Source organism: Loxodonta africana, chromosome 11 (genome assembly GCF_030014295.1).
Source record: "Loxodonta africana isolate mLoxAfr1 chromosome 11, mLoxAfr1.hap2, whole genome shotgun sequence".
Classification (NCBI taxonomy): Eukaryota; Metazoa; Chordata; class Mammalia; order Proboscidea; family Elephantidae; genus Loxodonta; species Loxodonta africana.
This window is the reverse complement of record NC_087352.1, coordinates 56,124,999-56,148,721: the sequence shown is the minus strand read 5'-3', so window position 1 is coordinate 56,148,721 and position 23,723 is coordinate 56,124,999. Positions and strand designations below refer to the sequence as shown.

At 42.1% G+C, this 23,723-nt stretch overlaps 1 protein-coding gene across 1 annotated transcript in view; it reads left to right on the top strand.

Moving 5' to 3' along the window:
* The first annotated feature begins 9,160 nt into the window (after positions 1-9,160).
* Positions 9,161-23,723, top strand: part of LOC111749641 (uncharacterized) — a 43,853-nt gene continuing 29,290 nt past the window's right edge. The window contains exon 1 of the mRNA XM_064293213.1: positions 9,161-9,200. Coding sequence (XP_064149283.1) covers positions 9,161-9,200 — 40 coding nt within the window. The remainder of the gene's footprint in view (positions 9,201-23,723) is intronic.

The window sequence follows — 23,723 nt, the reverse complement described above, 5'->3', positions numbered from 1 at the left end:
CAAATTCCTCAAGTCCCACAGAAGGGAAGAATCATTTTTGTGAGGTACCTAGCTACAATCTTAAATTCTATTGAACAAGTCCCATGAGCCTGTAACTTCTGTGTCAATGAAAATTATAATTACTGAGTACAATTACAGTGCTGTGGAAATCTTGAATATTATAATTCATGCATCTGTAAAATGTCATTTCAAGGCTCATGAAAGATACAAGCTCAAGACCAAGGAGAACATGAAAACCTTGGAACAGGTTTCTGGTCACAATAAAGAAGTTATTTAAAGACAGTCTGGTATTATAATTTTTAGTTGTCTTTGCATATTTACATATATTCCTATTTTATTTCTGAGTGTTTCACCTTAAATTGCAGCTCATGAGCATAGAGATTCTTCTGGTATTTGTATTTTATTTTTCTGCTCTTAAAGTTCTCTTATCTGTTTTCATGGCTTATTACAATTATGATGAGAATTTTAGTAAACACCTTGATCATCTTGAGGCATTTTTCTTCCAAAGATCTTAGACACAGATTACAGTTCATTTATCTCCCTCTAGAACTTAGTACTGTTTCCACTGTAAGTGACTAAGCGCTTATGGAAAAAGGAAATTATTTGACTCCTTTAAGCTGAAAGTCTAAGGTTAGATCAAACTTTAGGAACATCTGGAGATAGAGCTCAAAAGAGATCATAAATATTTGGTGTCTTACCATCTTTTTCTTCTGCCTTCCAAGTGTTGCCTTTCGTCCTAGGCTTCATGTAGAATCGGAATGGTAGCAACAGCTCTAGGCCCTTCATTCCTTCAAGTTTCAAGACAGTGAGAAAGAGTGATACTCTCTTTCCTAGAAGTCCCAGCCCGTGCATCTCATTGGCTCTGAGTGGTTATATGCCCACTGCTAAACCAATACTTGGAGCCCTGGTGGGGCAGTGGTTAAGAGCTCAGCTCCTAACCAAAAGATTGACTGTTCAAATCCACCAGCTGATTCTTGGAAATCCTATGGAGCAGTTCTACTCTGTCCTATAGGGTTGCTATGAGTTGGAATTGAGTTGATGGCGACGGGTTTTGGTTTAAACCTATCACCTTGGCCATGTCTGACTTAAACTTGGGGTTTAGGGGACTATGATAAGTACTACTTGGCCTCAAGTGCATGGATTGATACTGGGTATTTCAAACATGTACTTTGCCAACCCTCAGGAGCAATCAACCCTGTTGACAACATCCTCCTTTAATAATAATTTCCTTGGCTTTTGTGATGCCTCAGACAATAGGTCTTTTATCTGATCATTAGCTCCTTTATCTGGTCATTAAATATGAAAATCCCTCAAGGCTAGATCCTAGGCATTCTTCTTTTCTGATAGGACTCTCCCAGTGATTTCACTCATGCTCTAGGCTTTAATGACCACATAAAAACCAATGACTCCAAAATTTCCCCTGCAGCCCAGAGGAAACTCTGCACTCCGTACTTCTATTTCCAGCTGCCTGTTTCACTTTCCACTTGGTTCTCTCAAAGCCACTTCAAACTCAACATGTTTAAAACCTCATCCTCTGCCCCCAAAACAAACCTCAGTACGATGTTTCCTGTTGCAGTGAACTGTACTACTTGAGGTGTCATACTTATTCAATCTGATGCTGAGCAAATAATCCAAGAAGCTCGACTATATGAGGAAGAATGGGGCATCGTGATTGGAGGAAGACTCTTTAACAACCTGCAATATGCAGATGATACAACCTTTCTTGCTGAAAGTGAAGAAGACTTGAAGCACTTACTGATGAAGATCAAAGACTACAGTCTTCAGTATGGATTACACCTCAACGTAAAGAAAACAAAAATCCTCACAACTGGACCAATAAGCAACATCAGGATAAACAGAGAAAAGATTGGAGGTGTCAAGGATTTCATTTTACCTGGCTCCACAATCAATGCCCATAGAAGCAGCAGTCAAGAAATCAAAGGACATATTGAATTGGGCAAAACTGCTGCAAAAGACCTCTTAAAAATATTAAAAAGCAAAGATGATACTTTGAGGACTAAGATCCAGGACCCAAGCCATGATGTTTTCAATTGCCTCATACACATGGGAAAGCTGGACAATGAATAAGGAAGACTGAAGAAGAATTGATTCATTTGAATTATGGTGTTGGCGAAGAATATTGAATATACCATGGACTACCAGAAGAACAAACAAATCTGTCTTGGAAGAAGTGTAGCCAGAACCCTCCTTAGAAGCGAAGATGGTGAGACTTTGTCTCACATAGTTTGGACATGTTATCAGGAATGAACAATTCCTGGAGAAGGACATCACGCTTGGTAAAGTAGAGGGTCAGTGAAAAAGAGGAAGATCCTCAACGAGATGGATTGACACAGCGGCTGCAACCGTGGGCTCAAACATAGCAACGATTATGAGGAAGTCTCAGGACCAGACAGCATTGCATTCTATTATACATAGGGTTGCTATGATTTGGAACTGACTTGTCAACACCTAACAACAAGACCTCTACTTGGAGTCCCTTGCCGATTGTTATTGCCCTCAGCTACTAACTGAAAGGTTGGAGGTGTGAGTCCACCTAGAGGCACGTCAGAAGAAAGACCTGGAAATCTACTTTGGAAAAAAAAATCAGCCATTGAAAACCCTATAAGCCCAATTCTACACAAAGTTCCACACACATGGGGTTGCCATAAGTTGTAATCAACTTGATGGCAACTGGTAGGTCTCTAATTTCCTGATGAACTGTTTAAAGGGAGATGGGGCAGCTTGGCTGGGGTAAGAAATAGACGATTTTTACTGTGTTAACAACACCTCTGCATTTGAGGTCATACATCTGCACCTTTTCAGCAACACACACCTCTTCTCAACTTACAAAATGCCATCCTTTCATGTAGCTAATGTCTGCTTCTGAACCCTCGCTTTGAGAAAAATTACATATAGATGCAGGCAAGCCAGTGACTTCAGGTCTTTACTTTGAAGACCCCTGAAGCAGTCACCACTGCCCATCTGACTAGTGATGTTGTAAGGTCTGTGTCATTAGAAGACACACTGGGGGACTTTGCTGGTCCAGCCCTGCCACTCTGCCCCTCTCCCAATGGTCTCCCCAGGACTCACACAAGCCAAACCCGGTAGCTTATTCCCATTCATTCCATTTTTACACTTTCTTAAGTGCGATGACCTACTTAAGTTAAAGGGAAATACAAACCCCTAAGGAAATTTGCTGACAGCTGTTTCCTGGGTAGAATTAGGTTGGGCATGTGTAAGAGAGAAGCTTGTAAGCGGTAAGAATCATTTTGGCTGGAGACGGAAGTGAAGAAGAAGGGGCAGAATGTTAAAAAAATAGTGTCAGACGACAAGTGTTCCTGGGGAGGTAGTTGGAGACTGACGGTGGCAGGAAGGATTGGGTGAGAAATCATTCCTCAGGGGTGGATTGAAACTAGAATTTAGGTTTTCTGTTGAGTCCTCTCCCTCAGTTTCCTGCTTGGAGGCTATACTCCTAAAGTAAGGTAGTTGTTGGGTGCCATCCAGTTGATTTCAACTCATAACGATCCCACATGACAGACTAGAACTGCCTATAGCATTTTCTAGGCTGTAATCTTTATGGGAGCAGATTGCCAGGTCTTTCTCCCATGGAGCTGCTGTGCGGATTTGAACTGCCAACCCTATGGATAGCAACTAAGCATTTAGCCCTTGTGCTACCAGGATTCCTTTCTAAGGTAATAGCTCAAAAGAATATAAGGGTACACATAGAGCAGATAAAGCCAAACCATTACTGCAAAATCAAAAACAAAACATACTTGGTGGTGGGATGATAATATTCTCACATGTAAATGACAGCACAGTTTTGAAGATAATCCGAGGACAAAAGAGGACGGGTGGAAACAGCTCTTGACAGAGAGCTGGAACACCTGGATTTTGATCTTGAATTGACCAAGAACTGGTCATGTACCTTAAGCAAGTCACTTTAATCCTCGTTTTTTCTTATTTGTACCATGTATAGTTTAGGCGATGCCTAAAATGTCTTTCAGTTTTTAAATTCTATGAAACATATACAATTAGTTACCTATTAGCTAAAAAATAATCACCCTTATTTAGTAAAGTTATTAACAAGTAGTCAGACCGATTTGTCTTTTATTTTTATGGTGGAGGAATTTTGTAGAATGGCCCAAAGGTGGGGCATGGAAAAGACCAAAGATCTAAATCAGCCCCCCAACCAGACAGCTGGCTGTCCCAGAGCTTCTGAATCATGGACAGCTATTGGCTATGGACTGTGGAGTTCCTTTAGAGTACACTCTGGTATGAGTCACAGGCCTCACTATCCTAGGCATACAATCCCATGATGCAATCCCCTTCTTATCTATTTGTATGGTACGTTGGAAGGCCAACTACTTCCATGACTAAAAGCCCAGAAACTCCTGATTAAGCCCTAACATGCACTTTATATGCTGTCTTCACTCAATTGTAATGATGTGAATACAGTGGGCACTAAGTAATATTTGGCGCTTGAATCACATAATAAACTATCTGTTGTTTATTAGAGGAACCATCACAACAAGTCAGAGTGGATAAAGTACTCCTAGGTCAGTTTATAAGCGTAAACTTAGAGTGCTATAGAATTTTAGAGTTAAAAGAGACTGGAATCCACCTACTCTAATACTAATGCTTTAGCGATAAGAAGAAGATGAAATGACTTGTCCAAGGCTACAACTTAATTAGTGCAAAGTCAGGACTAGAAAACTAATCACCAGATTCTCAGGTCTGTGGTTTCTCTACTATACTACATTACTCATGCGAGATGCAGAATTACTTCTTAAATACAATTAATTAATTTAAAATATGTAACGTGTGCATGCACTACAAAATTTAAAAGACACAAAGGGTTTACAGTGAAAAGTTAGCCTTCTATTTGCTACTGTCTCTAACCACTTAAATCTCTTCAGTCTTTGATCAGTCTACAATTTATTTTAATGTAAGTCATGAGGTAAGGATCCAACTCTATTTTCTTTCAGATGGCTATCCAGATATTTTACTAACTGTTAGGGTATATATCTGTTATTTGTGCTTATCTTTTGGCATTTTTTTCATTGATTCTTGCTTGTTTTTTATTCTGCATATACTTGAGAATCAGCTTGCTCATTAAAAAAATTCTGTTGATCTCAATCAGTTGGCATACTATATTTCATAAAGTTATGTTCTACATCCTAGTTTGGTGAGTAGTGTCTAGAGTCTTAAAAGCTTGTGAATGGCCATCTACAATATTGATACAAATATTAGTTCCTACTTGTCTGGAGAAAAGAAAACCAAAGACTCAAAGAAGAAATTAGTCTATAGGACCAATAGTCTACATGAACCATAGCCTCATCTACACTGAGACCAGAAGAACGAGATGGTGCCCAGCTAACACTACTGACCGATCTGATCAGTTCCACAATAAATGAACTCTGATAGAACGAGACAAAAATGTGGAACAAACCTCAAATTACTAATTAAAATAAATAAAAAAGCAAATCTGCGGACTGGTTGAAACTGGAGGATTCCTTGAGACTATTGCCCTGAGATACTCTTCAAACCTTGAACCTAAACTAAGGCCTGAGGTCACCTTGTAGCTAAATAACAAATTGGCTCAAAAAGTAATGAATAGCGCCCATAAGTACCATGCTCCTTTGAAAAATCTCCTATATGAGATCAAGGGGCTAACAATTACTTTAAAACAAAGATGAGAATGTATGGGGTCAGGGAAACTTGATGAATGGAAACAGAACAACCAGAATGGAAATAATGAGAGTTTTCACACATTGTGAAGAATGTAACTATGGAGAGCAAGCCAGCTGAATGCGAATGTAGAAGTAAACAACATGTGAAGAAAGGAGATAAGGAAGATGATGCAACCTAGAGAAGAAAAACAACCTTATCAACAGAAGACATCGGGACCAACTAAGTCACAAACAAGGACTTATCAACACCAACCAAATGGGCTCAAAGAGCTCCAACGTGTATAAAAGAAGGGACACTAAGACTCAGCTTTGCTCAGAGTCATAACCAGAGCCAACTAGGTCATACATTGTGGAGTGGGAAGCAGTGGGCTGCGGCAGCTTGCCCGGGCTTACTCCCAAGTCCTAGAGACGTTGTTTATCTTGGTCATATGTTGAGGATTAGGGCCCAGGAGGTTGGGAAGAGGTGGGATGTGGCAGCTCGCCAGGGCTTATTCTTGACCCTCTTCCTAGCCTAAAACACGTTTCTTGTTGCTCTGCTATCTCGGTCATATGTTGAGGGTCGAGACTCTGAGCTAGGAAGCAGTGGGCTACGATAGCTTGCTGGGGCTTACTCTTAGTTCACTCCCGACCCAATACACATTGCTTTGGTCATATGTTGAGAGCTAAGGGATAATAAGCCCTTGTGCTCAAGAGACATGACAGAAATCCATGAGAGATTCTCGGGGACCGAGGCTGATTTGACATCCATGCCATCGACAACAGCGTGCTCAAGAGTTGGCCTGGACCAGAAAACAACAACGCCCAAACACCACCCTCATTTGCCATAAGCTTGCTTGCTTTCCCTCTCCTTTTCCCTGGTGAATTGAGATCTCTGGCATCCGGGGTAGCCAAGAACCTGTGTGCCTAATAACTATAAAGACATTGTGAAAAGACACAAATCATTTGGAGTAGTCATTGCGACCTCCTCCTCACGACAGTAACCAGTGTCACCAAACAACTTGTGCAGAAATTGTTGAATGGAAACCTAAACTGCTGTGTAACCTTCACAGAAAACACAACTAAAATATTATTAAAAAATTCTGTTGATATTTTTAATGGGATCGTATTAAACATAGAGATTAATTTAGGGAGAACTGACAATCTTATGAAATCTACTTGAGGACTTCAGGACATATTTCCTTCTCTGATAAAAAGAAACATGGTAGAAGACACTGTCCTTTCTGCCTTTAGAAGAAGGTTGTGTCAAAGTGTGGTGTTTGAAGTTGTAACAACCATCTTATGATACAAAAGAAGAAACTTTAGGACCAAACCCAATAAGCTAAGGATGACAGAGTAGACAATTTTCTTTGAAGTATGGTTACTTAGGAATTCTCATGATTGTAGTCTCTGGGTTCTCCAATTTTTTTTTTGTTTGTTTTACTTAACAACAATAGCAACAAAATTAAAACCATTGCTGTCAAGTCGATTCCGGCTCATAGTGACCCTACAGGACAAGGTAGAACTGCCCCATAGGGTTTCCAGGGAGTGGCTGGTGGATTTGAACTGCTGACCTTTTGGTTAGCAGCCAAACTCTTAACCACTGCACCACCAGGTTCACTATAAGTCATAATTGACCCGATGGCCGCAGTTTTTAAAATAAATATAGCCATATTATTTTGCATTTACATATTCAGAATTAAGTTAATTATCCCAGGAAGTTATTAAGAACAAATCATCCTACACCATACATTTCTTTCAAAACAAGTTTCAGTGAACTTGAGAGTTTGGGTAACATTGCTGCGATTCTCTTCCTTCCCTATTTCCTTTTGTTCTTCTTCCCTTCCTCCTTCTACTCTCTCCTTTCTTTGAAACAATTAAATCTTTGCCCTGGCTTTAACTTATTTTTTGGTGTAGGCACATTAAAACAAACACACCGTAAACTATGTATTTTCCTTCTTGAATGCTCATGCAATTTAAATCTGTAACTTCCTTGCCTCATAGATGATAAAACTGAGGCCAGAGAAGTTCAAGTGCCCTGCCCACTTTCCTTCTTACTGGACAGTCAGAATTAGACCCCAGATCTCCAGTGCCCTTCCCATGACACCACTGCTTCTAATCAGTTTTTCCCTTGTTCTACATTTCCTTCCATGCCTTTTTCTCCCCACAAATAAACAATAATTTTAAAATATGTGCCTGTCACTGTTCGAGGTGTTAGGAGATGCGAAGATGAACAATGCAGTACTTGTTTTGTAGAAATTTACAGTCTAGCGAGGGACACAGACAAGTAAAGAAATAACTACAATACAGCGTGGAGATGGTAGATATAAAATGTGAGAGAGGGCAACAGAGAGGAGGACAGGGCACTAAATGTGACCAGAGGGTCAGGAAATGCTTGGCAGAGTCTTCGGCTTAGAGACCTGGCAAAGAGGATTCTGCTTATAGTTGCTAGTCCTTGAGCTCAAATGTTCTGTCAAAATCACACATATCTAAGAATGTTCTCCTTACAGGAAAGCTACTTCTGACTTGAGAACGTTGTGGTGAGAGCCCCTACTTCCTGTGCTACAGAGATGAAGATGTTTATTTTTATGTTTAGAACAAGGGACCTCTAGCAATTGGTCAAACCTTGTCCATTTAGTGCACTGAGGCTAACACTATTGATTTATCTAGTCCAAGGAATTTCTCAGTTTATTTGTTTAATCATCATTCCTTAAACTCATTTTTTTTTTTAATTTAACACTTTATGAGTGCCTACTGTATGCTTATCTCTGGATAAGGTATTGTGGAGGATACAAAGAAATTGGAAGACATGCTTCTTGATATAGGTGAGGAGACAAGACAAATGTAAACAAAAGATAATAAAGCAAGGCACTGTGTAATGCTTCAAAAAGGTGGTCTAGACAATTATTACTACTGAGCCCAAGAGAGGAAATGATTGCTCTGGAATACAGCATTTTTACTTGCCACAGATTTGCCCATCTTCAAGCCCCCAAAGTCTTATCCTTCAGGCTCTTTCTACCTGTCCCTAAGGTAATAAAACCTAAGTCTAGTATATATGTATAGATGTTCCCCATGAGACGTAATCTCATTCATTCACAAAAAAATTTATTAGCTAGCTATTAGTGTGGTGAGTTAAAACTGTGGGCTTTGAAACCAGCCTGTTTGTTTTCATTTTCTAGTATGAGCCTCAGTTGTCTCATCTATGGAATGGGGATATTAATAGTACCACCTTTTATGGTTGTTTTGAAGAATGCTTGAGTTAATAAAAACATATTCAGTGCTTTGAACAGTTTCTGGCATGCGGTTAGCGCTCAATACATGTTAAAAAACAATACATGTTAGCTATCTTTATTGCAACTACATACCAGGGACACTGGGCTTGGCTTCATAGAAACAATGATAAGTGTTAATACAGCATTAGCCCTTCAGTTGCTCACGGTCTAGTTGGGGAGTGAGAAATAAATGTACAGTTCCAATAGGGTATGCTGGGAATAATGACGGAGGTGTGCACAGGGCCACAGGCTGTTCAGAGAGGTACGGAGTTCTGGCATGTGCCAGAACTCCTTGCAGATGAGGAGAGTCTGTTGTTCAAGCTTTGAAGGCAGAGGGAATAACCTGTGGGGAGGGCAGATCTGAGAAACTGTGCTGTATTCAAAGGAACTATTTGGCTGAACTGAAGATTGTGATGGTGAGCTGGTGGGAGGTAGGCAGAAGAGATAAACCTGGGGCCAGATGTTGGAGGGCTTTGTTTGCCAGAGAAAGGGGTCTGATTTTGATTGTGCTGGTACTGAAGATTTCCATCTCCCCCAAGGGTTTTAAGCCCTTTAAAGCATTCTAGAATGGGAAGCATTGTGATGAAACAAAGATCCACATGAATAAAAGAATAAATAAATAAATGCATGGATTTTTTGGAGAAAGAACAACGAGTTGACCTGACTTGCTGGAGTGTGAAGTTCCTTTAGAGCAAGTTCACAATGGGGAGTGATTTTGCCCCCAGGGGATATTTGAGACCATCTGAAAACATTTTTGGTTGTCATGATTGGGGGTAGGGTGGGGGTTGCTAGTGGCGCATTGTGGGTAGAAGCCAAGGGTATTCCTGACAAAGACTCATCAGGTTTAAAACGTCAATAGTGCGGAGGTTAAGAAGCTCTGCTGTAGAGAAATTTGGTAAATAAGATTGGAGGAGGAGGAGGTGGTGAGTACCTCATAAAAAAACAAAACAAAACAAAAAAAACCTGCTGCCGTCGAGTCGATTCCGACTTATAGCAACCCTATAGGGCAGAGTAGAACGGCTCCATAGAGCTTCCAAGGAGTGCCTGGCGGGTTTGAACTGCCAACCTCTTGGTTAGCAGCCATAGCACTTGACCACTACACCACCAGGGTTTCCAAGTACCTCATAGCAAACCTTTAATGTCCCAGTAAGTACTTTGGATTTCACTCTATGAGCCATTAGTTAGGAAGCCTTTGAAGGTTTCTGAGTGAAGAGTGATAATGAAGGTCATGTTCAGGATTAGCCTGGCTGTTGTGTGCAGGATACATTGGAGGCTGGGGGGAAACTAAGGGCAGGAGAATTATGTAGAAGGCTATTGTGATTTTTCATACTTCAATGTTGGGAGCCTAAGTGTTGGGAGAAGATGGAGGGGAAAAAATGAAAATTGGACATAGAAGCCTCGAGAGGAAGCTACTTTGGAGGAAGTAATTTTTTTAAACATTCAATTTTAAAGTTAACAGTGCAATTCATACAGAATATCCCTTAGGCAGACAGATGTGTGCTTAAGAAAGAAGACAGGACTGGAGATACGGAAGTCAACTGCCTAGAAGTGATGGACAAAATATTGGTAGTGTACTCGTACTTTGGGGGAAAATGGTGACAGACTGAGCACTGAGTAAGGTGTCTTTCTTTGTTCTAATTTGTTTTCTTTAAGGAATCCCCATATTCCAGCAATGTTCTAAATGAGAAGAATGGAGACAGATGTTGTTCCCAGATATTCAGGCTTCACTGGGGTTCAAGGCCTTCAACAACTGTTTATTGAGTTGATTGGTCAAGAGTTTTCCAGTAGCTTGGCTCTAGTGGATCTATCCAATCACACTAGTCACTGAAAGTTAGCCTGATTGTCTCCATGTTTCTTGCTACTGTGGTCCTATTTGACAATAAAGAGAACATTGGCTAGTTTCCCTCTTGGTTTCGTGGCATTGCATACAGGCTTAGAGATGTTTTTCTGCATCACACTTTTACTGAATCTTGATCACTGGTCTTTCAGATGTGGGGCTCTCACATATGTTACCAGTATTTTTCTCTCCCACATACCATACGAACCACTTAATTCTAGAGTTTCTAAAAATTGAAAACTTGATCTTCTGTGTATAGCAACACAGTGAAGGAGAGGGCATTGAAGAAAACAGAGAGACCGATTTGTTTAGTTAAAAAAAGCAGAAAAGACATTAAAATGGATTTTTTAAGTCAAGAATTGTATCAATCTTTGCCTACTGGCATTTTGCGCTGGATAATTGTCGAAAAGGCTGAGCCTAGCAGTGGGGCCCAGGCCTTCTTCCTTTTTAGTTGGTGATTTCTGTGGAGGGGCCTTGTGTATTTTCAGCAAAAGCTCGCAGAGCCACCCCTTCCCCATCTGTCTGGTTCTCGCAGTAGCACCTCCTCTACCTTCCCCAGGGTTGGCATTGCAGATCAAGAGGGACATGGGGCAGTATCCAGGTATGGATGCAAGGAGTGTTAGAAGTGGAAAGTTTCTGATGTTTTTTCACTTCCCATCCCTGCTGTTGTCATAGGCCTTCCAGTATGTATCTGTCTCTTGGTAGCTTGTAAGAACTACTTGTCTGATTCTGTGCCTTTTGCTGTAGCTTCCCTCTTCCCAAAATACACCTCACCTCTCCCACCTTGTGTAACTTCTAATTGTCCTTTAAACATAACTCAAGCACCACCTCCTCTGGGAAGCCTTCTTGCCGTCTTGGGCTGAGTTAGGAATTTCCCATCTGTGTTCCTCTAACAGTCCTGTGACTTCCTTCTTTTGAAGGGCTTGCACTATTTAGCCAATGTCTATTTCCATGTTTATCTTTCCCCACCATTTGCTGAACTCCTTAAAGGTAGAAATAAAAGTTTTATCTTTCTCTGTATTTTCAGGCCTCGGTCCACAGTAACCACCAGTTGCTGTCCAGCGGACTCTGACTCATGGTGGCCCCATTTGTCAGAGTAGAACTGTGCTCCTCAGGGTTTTCAATGGCAGGTATTTTTGAAAGTAGATCACCAGGCTTTTCTTCTAAGGTGCCTCTGAGTGGACTCGAACCTTCAACCTTTTGGTTAGTTGCCAAACATGTTAACTCTTTGCACCACCCAGGAACTCCTGTGGCTCATAGTAGCTCCTGAATAAATATTTGTTGAACAAACGAATAAAGAGCATTTGGTGGGGGGGGCCCATCAGAATCTATAAAAATATACAATGGTGGTCTCAACCCAGAGGTACAAATTCTCTAGGTCTTGGCTGGGAGCCACTGCCCTGTGTTTTGAAAAAGCCGTGTAAGATTTTGAGACTCACCCATGGTAAAGAGCCACTGATATAACTGAATCTACTCTTCCCCCCATTTGGTGGCTCAGAGAGATGAAAAGACTCGCTCATCATCATGCAGAATTAAGCTCAGCATTCAGATATCCTTACTCTTAATTCAGTGCCCCTTCTTTGGTGTCTTATACCTTCTAAAGAAAAACAGAGATGTGCTGGGTTTGAAGATATTTGATGAGAGACAGGAAACAAAATATCGGTATGAGATAAAAGTCCTCTGTTTCTTCAATAACAATTATTATCATTAATGATGATCATTCCCATTGTATTTGGAAATATAGACATTAGTACTGCTGTTGCAGATGTTTGAGAGAAAAAAATGTGGCAACACTCAGCTGGTGGTGGTGTGGGGATGGCTGAGCACTGATGAACCCAGCTCCCGTGCTTGTGAGAATACAGAGAGCATCTGCTAAAGCAAGCATCCTTACAAAGGGCCACCATGGGATTGTTGGACAGGGCACGATGCACAGAGCATTTAGTCTAGTGCCCTCATTTTAGAAATGGGGAAACTGAGGCTCAGAGAGGGACAGTGGCTTTCTCAGGTTCTGCAGCAGTTAATGAAAAAGCTGGGCCTGGAATCTAGGTTTCCCGACTCTTCATCCAGTATACTTGTTGTTAGTTGCCATAGAATCGATTCCAACTCATGGTGACCTCACATGTGCAGAGTAGAACTACTCCATATGGTTTTCAAGGCTGTGACCTTTTGGAAGCAGATTGCCAGGCTTGTCTTCTTAGATTCCTTTGGGTGGGTTTGAGCTGCCAACCTTTCAGCTAGTGGATGAGCACTTAGTCACTGTGCCACCAAGGCTCCTTTTACCCAGTATACTAACCCAACCCCAAACCACTGGTTATTCCTGAACAATCAACTTAACTATTCCTAGGTTGTGGGGTAGTCTAGTGATTCCCTTAGGAGTCCCCAAAATGTCCCAATCAGCCCAATCCATGCCCCAACTTGACCTGCCTAATCCCATTCAAACATTTTCTTACCTTTGTCTCCAGAGTTATTTCTCTAAACATAGTGATGGCCTGGAAAACCTGGTAGCATAGTGGTTAAGAGCTATGGCTGCTAACCAAAAGGTCGGCAGTTCGAATCCACCAGGCACTCCTTGGAAACACATGGGACAGTTCTACTTTGTCCTGTAGGGTCGATATGAGTTGGAATCGAATCAATGGCAAGGGGTTTGGTTTGGTTTTTTTGATTTAGCAATGGCCAGTGCCTCCCTCCCCAAGACAGAAACTTATGCTGGTTCCTGATGATTATACAATAAATACCACACTCCTCAGTAAGAAATGAAGGCCAAGCTTGTCTTCTGACATCCTCTTTTACCCCATCTCCATAGCTATGACCTGCACTGTTGCTTGCTTGCCCACAATCATTCCCGACCCTCCTTTTCTGTCTGGCAGAGCCCACCACCTATCAGAGGGGTTGCAAGTGCCAGATAGTCACTTTCCCAGCTCCCTGGGACCTAGGGCATAGGCTTGTGAGCCGATGCTGGTGGATAGTATGATGCCCGTAGAAGTCTGTTATAGGGGGCGAAGGGTCGTGCTGGTAAATATTTTTCTCTGTCTAAAACAGAGACGGAGTCCCTGAGTTGTGCAAAGAGTTAACACACTCGGCTGCTACTTGAAAGGTTGGAGGTTTGAGTCTACCCAGGGGCACTTTGGAGGAAAAGTCTGGCTATCTGCTGCTGAAAAATCAGCCATTGAAAACCCTATGGAGCACAGTTCTACTCTACACACATGGGGTCACCATGAGTTGGAATTGACTCCTGGGCAACTGTTTGTTTCTTAAAATGGAGAGGCCCTTCTATCTTTCTTCTTTTGGATGACGTAGCAAGAGCACATGGTAACCGAACTGTTGTAGCTATTTGCGCACATGAGGGGGAAGTTCAAAAGAATCACAAAAAAGCTGACCCACAGCCCAGACAACATTAAACCAACTCAACCATCTCTGGAACTTCCCACATCTGGATTTATTCTTAGATATAAAGATATTATGTAATAATAAATGACTAAATAATAGACTTAAAACCCCACAATTATTGAGTCTTCCATTACCTGCATCCTGACTGACACATCCTGACTGATACAATAGCTGTGCTTTGATCAAACCAGGCCTGGGGGAAACAGCAGCTCCCTCCCTCAGCTGACTTCCCAGAAAATGGAGAGGAGAGAGACAACTACAGAAAAGCTCAAGTCTCCTCTGTCTTGCTCCCATGGTTTCTCCTCAAGCCTGCCATTTTTAAGTTTCTATGGGAGTCATTTCTGTTTCCACAGGGCCACTGGACATTCCAGAAAAGAAGCACCTCAGTGGCTCTTGAATTTTTCATTACCCCACACCTCACAACTCATTCCAACCAGCTCTTCGCTCTTCCAGTCAGGGACTTCACTTCCTGTTCTCTTGTTTTCTTTTTATCTAGCAATTTGGGTTTGACAGAGCCTGGGTTTCCCCAGCAATGACTTTGAGTCCCTCAGGAGTCATCAATTCATGAGATATTCTGCTGTCCCACTCCAACAAGACCTTCTTGGACCACCTGAGTGGTGGCCTTCCCAATTCTACTCTATTTAGGGATTCTCACTTGTTTTGCCCCTGTTCTTCATGACGGAAGGTAACATTATCACCTTTCACCAGAGACTAAGCCTGGAGGAACAAACTCTTCACTCCCATCAAACCAGTTTACTTGCATGCTTTGTTCCAACACCTCCACTTACTTTGATCCTTCCCATCCTTGAAAACCTCAGTTTACTTGCATGCTTTGTTCCAACACCTCCACCTACTTTGATCCTTCCCATCCTTGAAAACCTCACCCAAGTTCAAGTCACCTGTGAGGTAATCCTTGACTATTCCATCTCTTTCCTTTGTGTACTTGCAGGAGTATGTATAGTCTATCCCAATCATGTGATGTGTGCCACCTTGCTTTGTTTTGGGGCTGTGAACGCGTGACTCCCTGCTGGACTATAAACTCCTGGGACCAAAGTTTACGTATCTTTTTATTCTCTGCAGAGTAGGTGCTGAAGGGCAACTCAAGTTGACAAACATTTCTTGTGCATGTGGTGCTATTTCAAGGCTTCTTGTTATGGGGAATAATAAATGTACTTATTGTTCAAAGCTGCTTTTATTTGCGGTTGCTCTTCCTTGTAGCCAAAGATACCATAACTAATACAGACACCAACCAGTGAATAGTCGTGGGAGTGGAACAAGGGTTTACTACATTTTATTTCAACTTGGAGGGTATATGAAGGGGAATGTTTGAGAGAAAGGGAAGAAGTGAGTGTGTATGTGTGTGCGTAAAAGCACAGAGCTAAAGGAGACAAGGAGTGAATGTGTATATGTGTGTGGGGTGGGAAACCTGCAGGAGGTTTACTTAGAAGCACAATTAAAATAATGAGTTCCATGTACTGTATTACCTTCATGTTGTTGTTGTATGCTGTCTTATAGATTAGTAAAATCTAGATTTCTTTTTCAACAACAAACAATTTTTGAGTGTCCCAGGTATTCTGTTCTCTAAATAGCACCCCAGGTATACTCTATTCCCTAAAATTTAACTCACCTCAGGCAAACCAATGCTTCCTATCATGAAATTCAATTTTACTCTCCACAGATAAAGAAAATAGTTTTTTATTCTCCATTTGGGTCAAAAGCAATTTTGGCAGCAGTTCAAACACTGCTTGGGGCACCAAGAACAACTAGAAGCTTATCTTTGTGAATGTCTGTTCTGGTATTTTTCTCTCTCAAAGTCCTTTGAATTTTCTTTGTCTCTTTTTTTTGATTTTGCAGTTTTCATTTATTTTTCATCACATCTCTTTTCTGTGACATCGCTTCACAGTTTCCTTATCTATGCCTTCTTTTATTCCTTGCTGGGATGACAATAATATTTCTATAATTCATATTAATGGGGGTGCAGGAGCTGGGGTCCCTAGTAGTAGGAAAACGGTTTGGTAAAGTAGAGGGCACCTTAGACCAGGGTGCAAGAGACCTGGGTGTTTGTGCAGGATTTGTCACAAACTAGGGGGATGATCTTGGCCAAATCACAGCTTCCCGTAATCCTTGTGCCCTTATCTCTAAGAAGGACTTGACCAACGTGATCTCTAGGCACTAACATTCTGTGACTTTTATAAGCACTGGCTTTATTATAAGAAGTGAGATTTGTACTCATATTTGAAAACATGGGTCTTCAGTGGTAATTAACACACTGGATCTGAAAGTCGTTTTCTATTCTGCAACTTTGTGGTTACTTGAACCTTATAAATGAGGGCTGGGATTTGGGGCCAGCCTTTCCCAGGTTGTCATCAATCAAATGCTGGATACTTTTCCAGATAGGAACCAACTCTGAAGGAAATTGGGAGGTTGAATAGTAATGGTTCTTGACTCGTGTTCTAAATGAGAAAATTATTGGAGTTTGTTACAAGATAGAATCAAAATTCACATATTTTGACTCAACACCCTGTGCTGCTGTTGCTGGTAGTTTATGGTGCCCTTGCCAATGCAAAAAACTCTTCGGTCAAATTGGTCTAGTACCCACTCACACCTAAGGATGGCTCTCTATTACTTGATTATTCATTTACTATTACTCAAGAGGAAACCCTGGTGGCGTAGTGGTTAGCCACGGCTGCTAACCAAAAGGTCGGAAGTTTGAATCGACCAGGTGCTCCTGGGAAACCCTATGGGGCAGTTCTACTCTGTTCTATAGGGTCACTATGAATAGGAATCGACTCAATGGCAATGGGTTATGGGTTTTTATTACTCAAGAATCAATGCCTTCCTGATTTGCTGGGAAAATTTCTATGCACTATGGATTATGTGCTAAGTTTGTCAACCACTGAACATTTACAATGCTGCAGTTGTTTGAACAATCTTACTTCTGGAATTGTGTTCTCAATCAAGTGTCCTATGGAATTTTGTTGGTCTGGAATGCAGTATTCAGCTTGGAAATTTCCTAGGCCCTGCTTGCTTCAGAGGCAAAAATCAAATAATATGGTTCATAATAACAGTAACCAAGGCAATCACTGCTAAGCGACTTTATTTCCCACTGAAAAACAACATTGATTTAGGGTGGAGCTGGCCAGAATAGTTTGTTCTAGCAATAAAGGACCGTTTTCTTTAAGGTCTGTACATCCTTTAACTGTTTTGTTGTTGCTGAAACCACACATAGACCTCCCCAAACACATGATTCGAGCACTCCATTTGCTATAGCCTTCAACACTTCGGTTCTGAGAACTTTCCCAGCAGGGAGATAAAGGGCTATAACTCGCACAGGTGGGGGTGGATTACCCAATAACTAACCTGTAGTGACAATTTCACCTGTTTTTCAGCATATCTTTGTGAAATTGTACACTACAGATTAGTAAGTGATGAGCCCCTTGGCGCAGTGGTTAAAGCGATTGACTGCTAATAGAAAGGACGGCAGTTTGAAACCACCAGCCGCTCTGAGGGAGAAAGATGTGGTAGTCCGCTTCCGTAGAGATTTACAGCCTTGGAAACCCTATGGGGTCGCTATAAATTGGAATCAACTGGAGGGCAGTGGGTGGGTGGGTGGAGATTAGTAAGTAAACACAATTAAGCCGGTGAGCACCTTGCTTACTGGTTAATCTGCCCCCGCGAACAGGTCGTATATTTCTTGTGGAGCAGAGGCCTTCATCACTTCTGCCTATATAGCAGGCCTCTTCATAACATCACCTGCACCACAATATAGCAGTAACCACACCTGACATCTCAGACCTTCGCAAACAGGCCAATCCTCACAGGACTTCATGGAAAGTCAGTGGCAGGAAAATACCCAAATCTAACAGGAGAAAAAAATTCCAGTATAGATTTAGCCAAACAAACAAGCCAGCTTCGATAAGCAAATTGCTTGACTACATCAAATCTACAGCATACCTAATGGCAAATCTGTTAAAAGTCATAGGATGGGTCCTTTGATATCACCTAATCCAACTCCTATCTTGAACAATGAAGTGATTTCGCCGTGGGTGAGGGGTATAGGAATGGTCATGGCCATCATGTGCCTTTCTGGTATTTTCTTCTTGGCATCATTGGGGCTGCTTTTAGCTGCAAGTAACAGAAGAACCCACTAAATATTTCTTAAAGAAAAAAAGAAAATTTGTTGTTTTGTATAGAAAGACTGGAGGTAGAGAGACTCCAGAATTGGCTAATTTAAGGTCTCAATAATGCTGTCACTGATTCAGGCTCCCTACCTTTTTGTCTTCTAAGTTCCTCCTTTAAACAACAGGCTTCTGCTGTCATTGGTCCATAAAGGTGAATTGGTTAATAGCTCTTGTTATTACCTCTGTGTGTGTGTGTCCTTAACCTTAATTTGTTATGGCCTTCATATGGAAGCCCATGTTTTGTAATTCCTCTTATCAGAGTCTAAGTAGGGATTTCACATCACACCTGAAGTCTTCAAGCTTTTGGCCACTAACAGTGCTGCCTTATCGCACAACTCTAGAGGGCACTGTTCACTTATATCCTGTGTGAATGGTGCCTCCTGGAGTTGGGCGGTAAAAAAAAACAAGAGCCTAAATACCAAGGCTTCCTTGTGAGTACAAAGGCCTCGGGGTCATTTTTCTCCTGGCCAATTTACACTTTAGTATATATGTTTTGCATGGGCTGTGGAAAAGATCAAAGAAGAATCAAGAATAGAACCCTTGCCCCTCTGTTCCAAATTAGCAAGGTGATCCTTGGTATTTTGAAAAGATTTTCACAGTGATTGGCTAATAAGGGAGCCCAAGGAGATAAATAGCATGAGGAAGATTTCAAAGCTAATGAAATCCTAGTTTTCTGTTGCAGCCCTTCCTCTCTAGACTTCTAAATGATATGTCAATTTTGCAAGCTGATATAAACCATTCCTTCTCACCTGTAATGCTCTTCCCCATTCACTCTGCCTGTTTAAATTTCTCCACATACATGAAGGTCCAGCTCAAGTCCCACCTCCTTCATGAAGTCTTCCCACTTCTGCCCACGATCACTGAGCTCCCTTCTGAATTGGGTATTACCTACCCAACAAAGTCTACATTTTACTATTAGCATTTGCCATACGCGGCTATGCACTATTAGCTTTCTTTTTATATACATGGAATGGGATAATAGTTTGAGATATTATCTGGTGTAATTATCATTGCTGGTAATTTCTGCTGCTCTATAGCCCTCTTTTCCCATTGAGGCCGAGACACCTACCGATTCAGGGGGTTTCACAGAATCCAGCTAGAGGGTAGAGATTGATTTCACTTCCTGGCTTCCAAGGTAGGTTCTCAAGGTACATTTCAGAGACGACAATTGTGATTTTCATTTGCAAACATTTCACGTGCAGAATCAGCTTCTTTGAGAGAAGTGGGATTTGTGGGTTCATTGGGAGCCAAAACTGGAGGACTAGGGCTTTGCGTTGATCAATATTAACAATAGAAGAGGGAACTCTGTTGGATGTGATATAAGGGCAATTTCTCATGACACAAGAAGGCAGTAAGTACCCCTTCCTGGGCTGAGAGGAGGAGCTTGGGAAAGAGAGAGCGAGAGGAGAAATGAGAGAGGCTTTGGCTGGATCCACCTGTGGGCTGGAAACCAGGGGTAGAGGGTGGGAACAGAAGCTCCCCAGATGCATTTGAGGACCTGGGTGCAGAAGGGACACTTGCCCTTTTTTCTGCCTGGAAATCTTGGAGAAGACCACTTCACAGAGTGACTCACACCATGTCTATGAAGAGCTGTCTGGGTTGTAAGCAAAGAACATCCCTGCATCAGAATGACTGTGTGGAACCACATGCATGTCCATTATTATGCTGCATCATAAGTAAACAGAAGCCTGTCCGCATTAATGGCAAGGCTTAGGCCATTTACACCGTTTCTTGTCTTTCTTGGTTAGTTGTCTAATCTATGAACTAGTATAAAACCAAACCAAACCAAAACCAAATAGGTTGCCATCGAGTCTATTTCAACTCATAGCGGCTCTGTAGGACAAAGTAGAACTGCCCCATAGGGTTTCCAAGGAGCGCCTGGTGAATTCCAACTGCTGACCTTTCGGTTAGCAGCCATAGCTCTTAACTGCTACGCCACGAGAGTTTCCTGAATTAGTATAGTTGAGGGCAATTTTTATCTAATCATATCTGAGTATGTCTTCTTTGCTCAAACTCTGACCTCACATCACTTAATTGATTAAACTCCACACTCCTTTTACTAACATTTTATCTTCAATTCCTTCTACTTATACAGTCTGTTGTTGTTAGTTGCTGTTGGTTTGATTCCAACTCATGATGACCCCTTGTGTACAGAGTAGAACTGCTACTCTCTGCTAACAAGAACTCAGCAGTCAGTTCCTGAATGTACTTTCCTGTCTCTGCACCTTTACTTAGGCTGTTGCTTCTCCCTGGTCTGCCTTTTTCCCGTGTCCATTTGGCTTACATTTCTCTCCCTCCAGGAAATCTTCCTCAACTTTCCAGACTGGAGGTTTGCCTCTCTTGGCACATTGTCATTACGTCTGCTACAGGATTTAGCAAATGCTGCCATTTGTCATTATTATCTGACGCAGATCATCTCCTATACCTGAGTGTCATCAATTCCTTGAAAGCAAGCATGTCTTAGTTTTCTAGGGCTGACATAACAAAATACCACAAAGGGGTGGCTTTAAAGAACAGATATGTATTTTCTCATAGTTCTGGAGGCTAGAAGTCTAAACGAGGGTATTGCTGTGTTGATTCCTTCTGTAGGCTCTGATAGAAGACCTATTCCATGACTTTCTCCTCCGATCTGGTAGAAGGGAGGCACCTGATGGATGCCTGCAGTGAAAATCACTAGGACTTGAGTTGACATGATTCCATCAAGGCAGCTTTAGGAAATAGCTTTCTCCCTCTTGTTATCGGTCTGTAGGAAGGAGAGAAGACAGCCTGTTCAAGGAGTTTTCTTCTCTAAGGCTGTTCTTAATAGAGGTGTGAGGGGTATTACAAGAAATTTGGTACCCATAATAGTTAAGTATAACATAAATAATTTACTTTTTATTCTTCAGAATAGACTCGGGGATATCTAGATGATAAAATAAACTCACTTGTACTCTGACATGTTTCTTGCCTGAGAGGCCAGCCTGCTGAAAATTGTGTCTAACTTACCACTTGGAAGATCCACACAGCATAGTGAGCCATTTTCTTGATGTACCATTTATAATCAAATTACTCACACACTTATAAAATGCTCCCATAACTCCCAAGCCAGAAAAAAAGAAAGTTGGCAGGACCACTTGGGGTCTTACCAAAATCCGGTTCTGTCTGTATCCAGAAATGTATTCTGAAATATATTCAGGCCCCCTAACTCCCTTCACTCAGAGTGTGGTGGTGGACAAGGTGGGGTAATGCTGAGAGTTAGCTCTGAGGTACCTGAGATGAGGCTGAGGTATGTGAGATGGGGCTGAGGTACCTGAGGTGGGGCTGAGGTATATGAGATGGATACGCCAGAGAGGAGCATGCTGGTGGGAGTCAGTACAGGGGAGGGGTCAGGGAAGGGGCCAGGCCTTCTGTCCCAGGAAGGTGGTCAGAGGCTTGGAGGCCCCTTCCCCATGCTCTCCAGAATTATCCCCTGTGACAGTGCAGAGTAACCCTCAATGTGCCCCACCAGGGAGGGAGACTTGCAGGGGCTGCTTTTTAGTTTGTGACCCTGGCTTATTGGGTGGGGCTGGTCCCCAGGACTTGGAAGGAGTAACTAACTGATCACAGAAATCATGTGAGGGTCCCTGAAGTCTAGGGTCTCAGGGGACAACATGGAGTCCTTAACCCTGTTCCCTCACAGTTAGGCCTTGGAGAGCACGTTGTCAGCAGGGAGATTTCCTCCAGGCAATCTGAAGGTTGTACTGCCTTGCTGTTCAGTGCTCTAAAGGTCAAAGTACGTTTGGCTTGTTCCACATTGGAGTCCCTTTGCTGCTGTCCTTTGTCCTGTCCTAATGGCCAGAAGGAAACCCTGGCGGCACAGTGGTTATGAGACAGAAGAGATTGGGCTGGCTAAATTAAATAAGGGCTACATCTTAAAGCCCTTTGTGCTTGACCAGCTATAATTAAATCTAAACCTAAGTGCAGACCACCGTGTAACTTTTACTGCTGGTACCCGAAAACTTCTCGTGATTAACAAACTAGGCGCTCAGACAAGATAAGGGGCCCCATTTCAAAGCCCTGTGTGCTTGACCAGCTATAAATTACTGATAATCCTCTTGAGTTGTTTTTCAAGGCCTCACCAGGTGCAGAGCACGCGCACTAAAGATCAACGTGGACTATGAATGACCTTTTGCATGAGGCAAACATGAACAGGGACCCCTTGCTGGGGCTCGAACCAAGATCCAGAGGCATCATGCATGCACAACATCCCAGAATAAGTCCTGTTCGACATCCCAGCAGCCTTTGTAACAGACTCTATCTTGGTTCCAGCAACCTCTGCGAGGCATTCCATCTTGAATTCTAACTGTGCGCGCATTTGATTTTCATAATACATCCCCTTCTCCTGGAAGTGTCCACCCATCCAGTGAATAAAGACAATGCCTACCCCCCTCCTCGCCTAAAAACTTTTATAAGCCCTAGGGAAACCTTTGTTCAGGGAGAGACTAGAGGCTAGCATAGGTGGAAACCCCTCTTCCTATCTCCCTTGTGAGCCTTTTACTTTCTTTCTGTCACTAATATATCTTTGTTCGTGTGGAACGTCTAAGCCTTTCCTGGTCATTCTGGTCAGAAGAAGGCAAGAACCTAGGCAGTGCTTAGTCCCGAGCTAGGAAGCCTTGCCCTGTGACAGTTAAGAGCTCCAGCTGCTAACCAGGAGGCCGGCGGTTTGAATCCACCAGGCACTCCTTGGAAACTGTATGGGGAAGTTCTACTCTGTCCTATAGGGTTGGCTATGAGTCAGAAGTGACTCATTGGCAATGGGTTTGGTTTTTTGGTTTTAATGTCCAGAAAGCCCTGAGGCACCAGTGAGGTTTTAAAGAATTTTGTTTTCCTGACACCAGAGAAGCCTGGCTTTTTTTTTTTTTTCTGAGTAATGGATTTTATTTTTTAGTGCAGCTTTAGATGTATAGAAAAACTGAACAGAAAGTAGAGTTCCCATATATTCCTTCCCTCCTGCCCACAGTTCCCCCTATTATCAACATCTTCCATCTGTGTGGAACATATGTTACAATTGATGAACTAATATCAATACATTATTATTAACTAAAGTCCATAGTTTACATTAGGTTTCACTCTGCGTTGTAGCATTCTATGGGCATGATGTCATGTACCCACCATTATAGTATCATACAGAATGGATTCACTGCCCTGAAAACGCTCTGTGCTTCGCCTGTTCATCCTCCCTCTTCTGCTTCATCCCCACCCCCAGCTCCCGGCAACCACTGATCTTTTTACTTTATAGTTTTGCCTTTTTCAGAATGTCATATAGTTGTATTCATATACTAGGCAGCCTTTTCAGACTGACTTCTTTCACTGAACAATATTCATGTAAGTTTCCTTCTTGTCTTTTTGAGACTTGATAGCT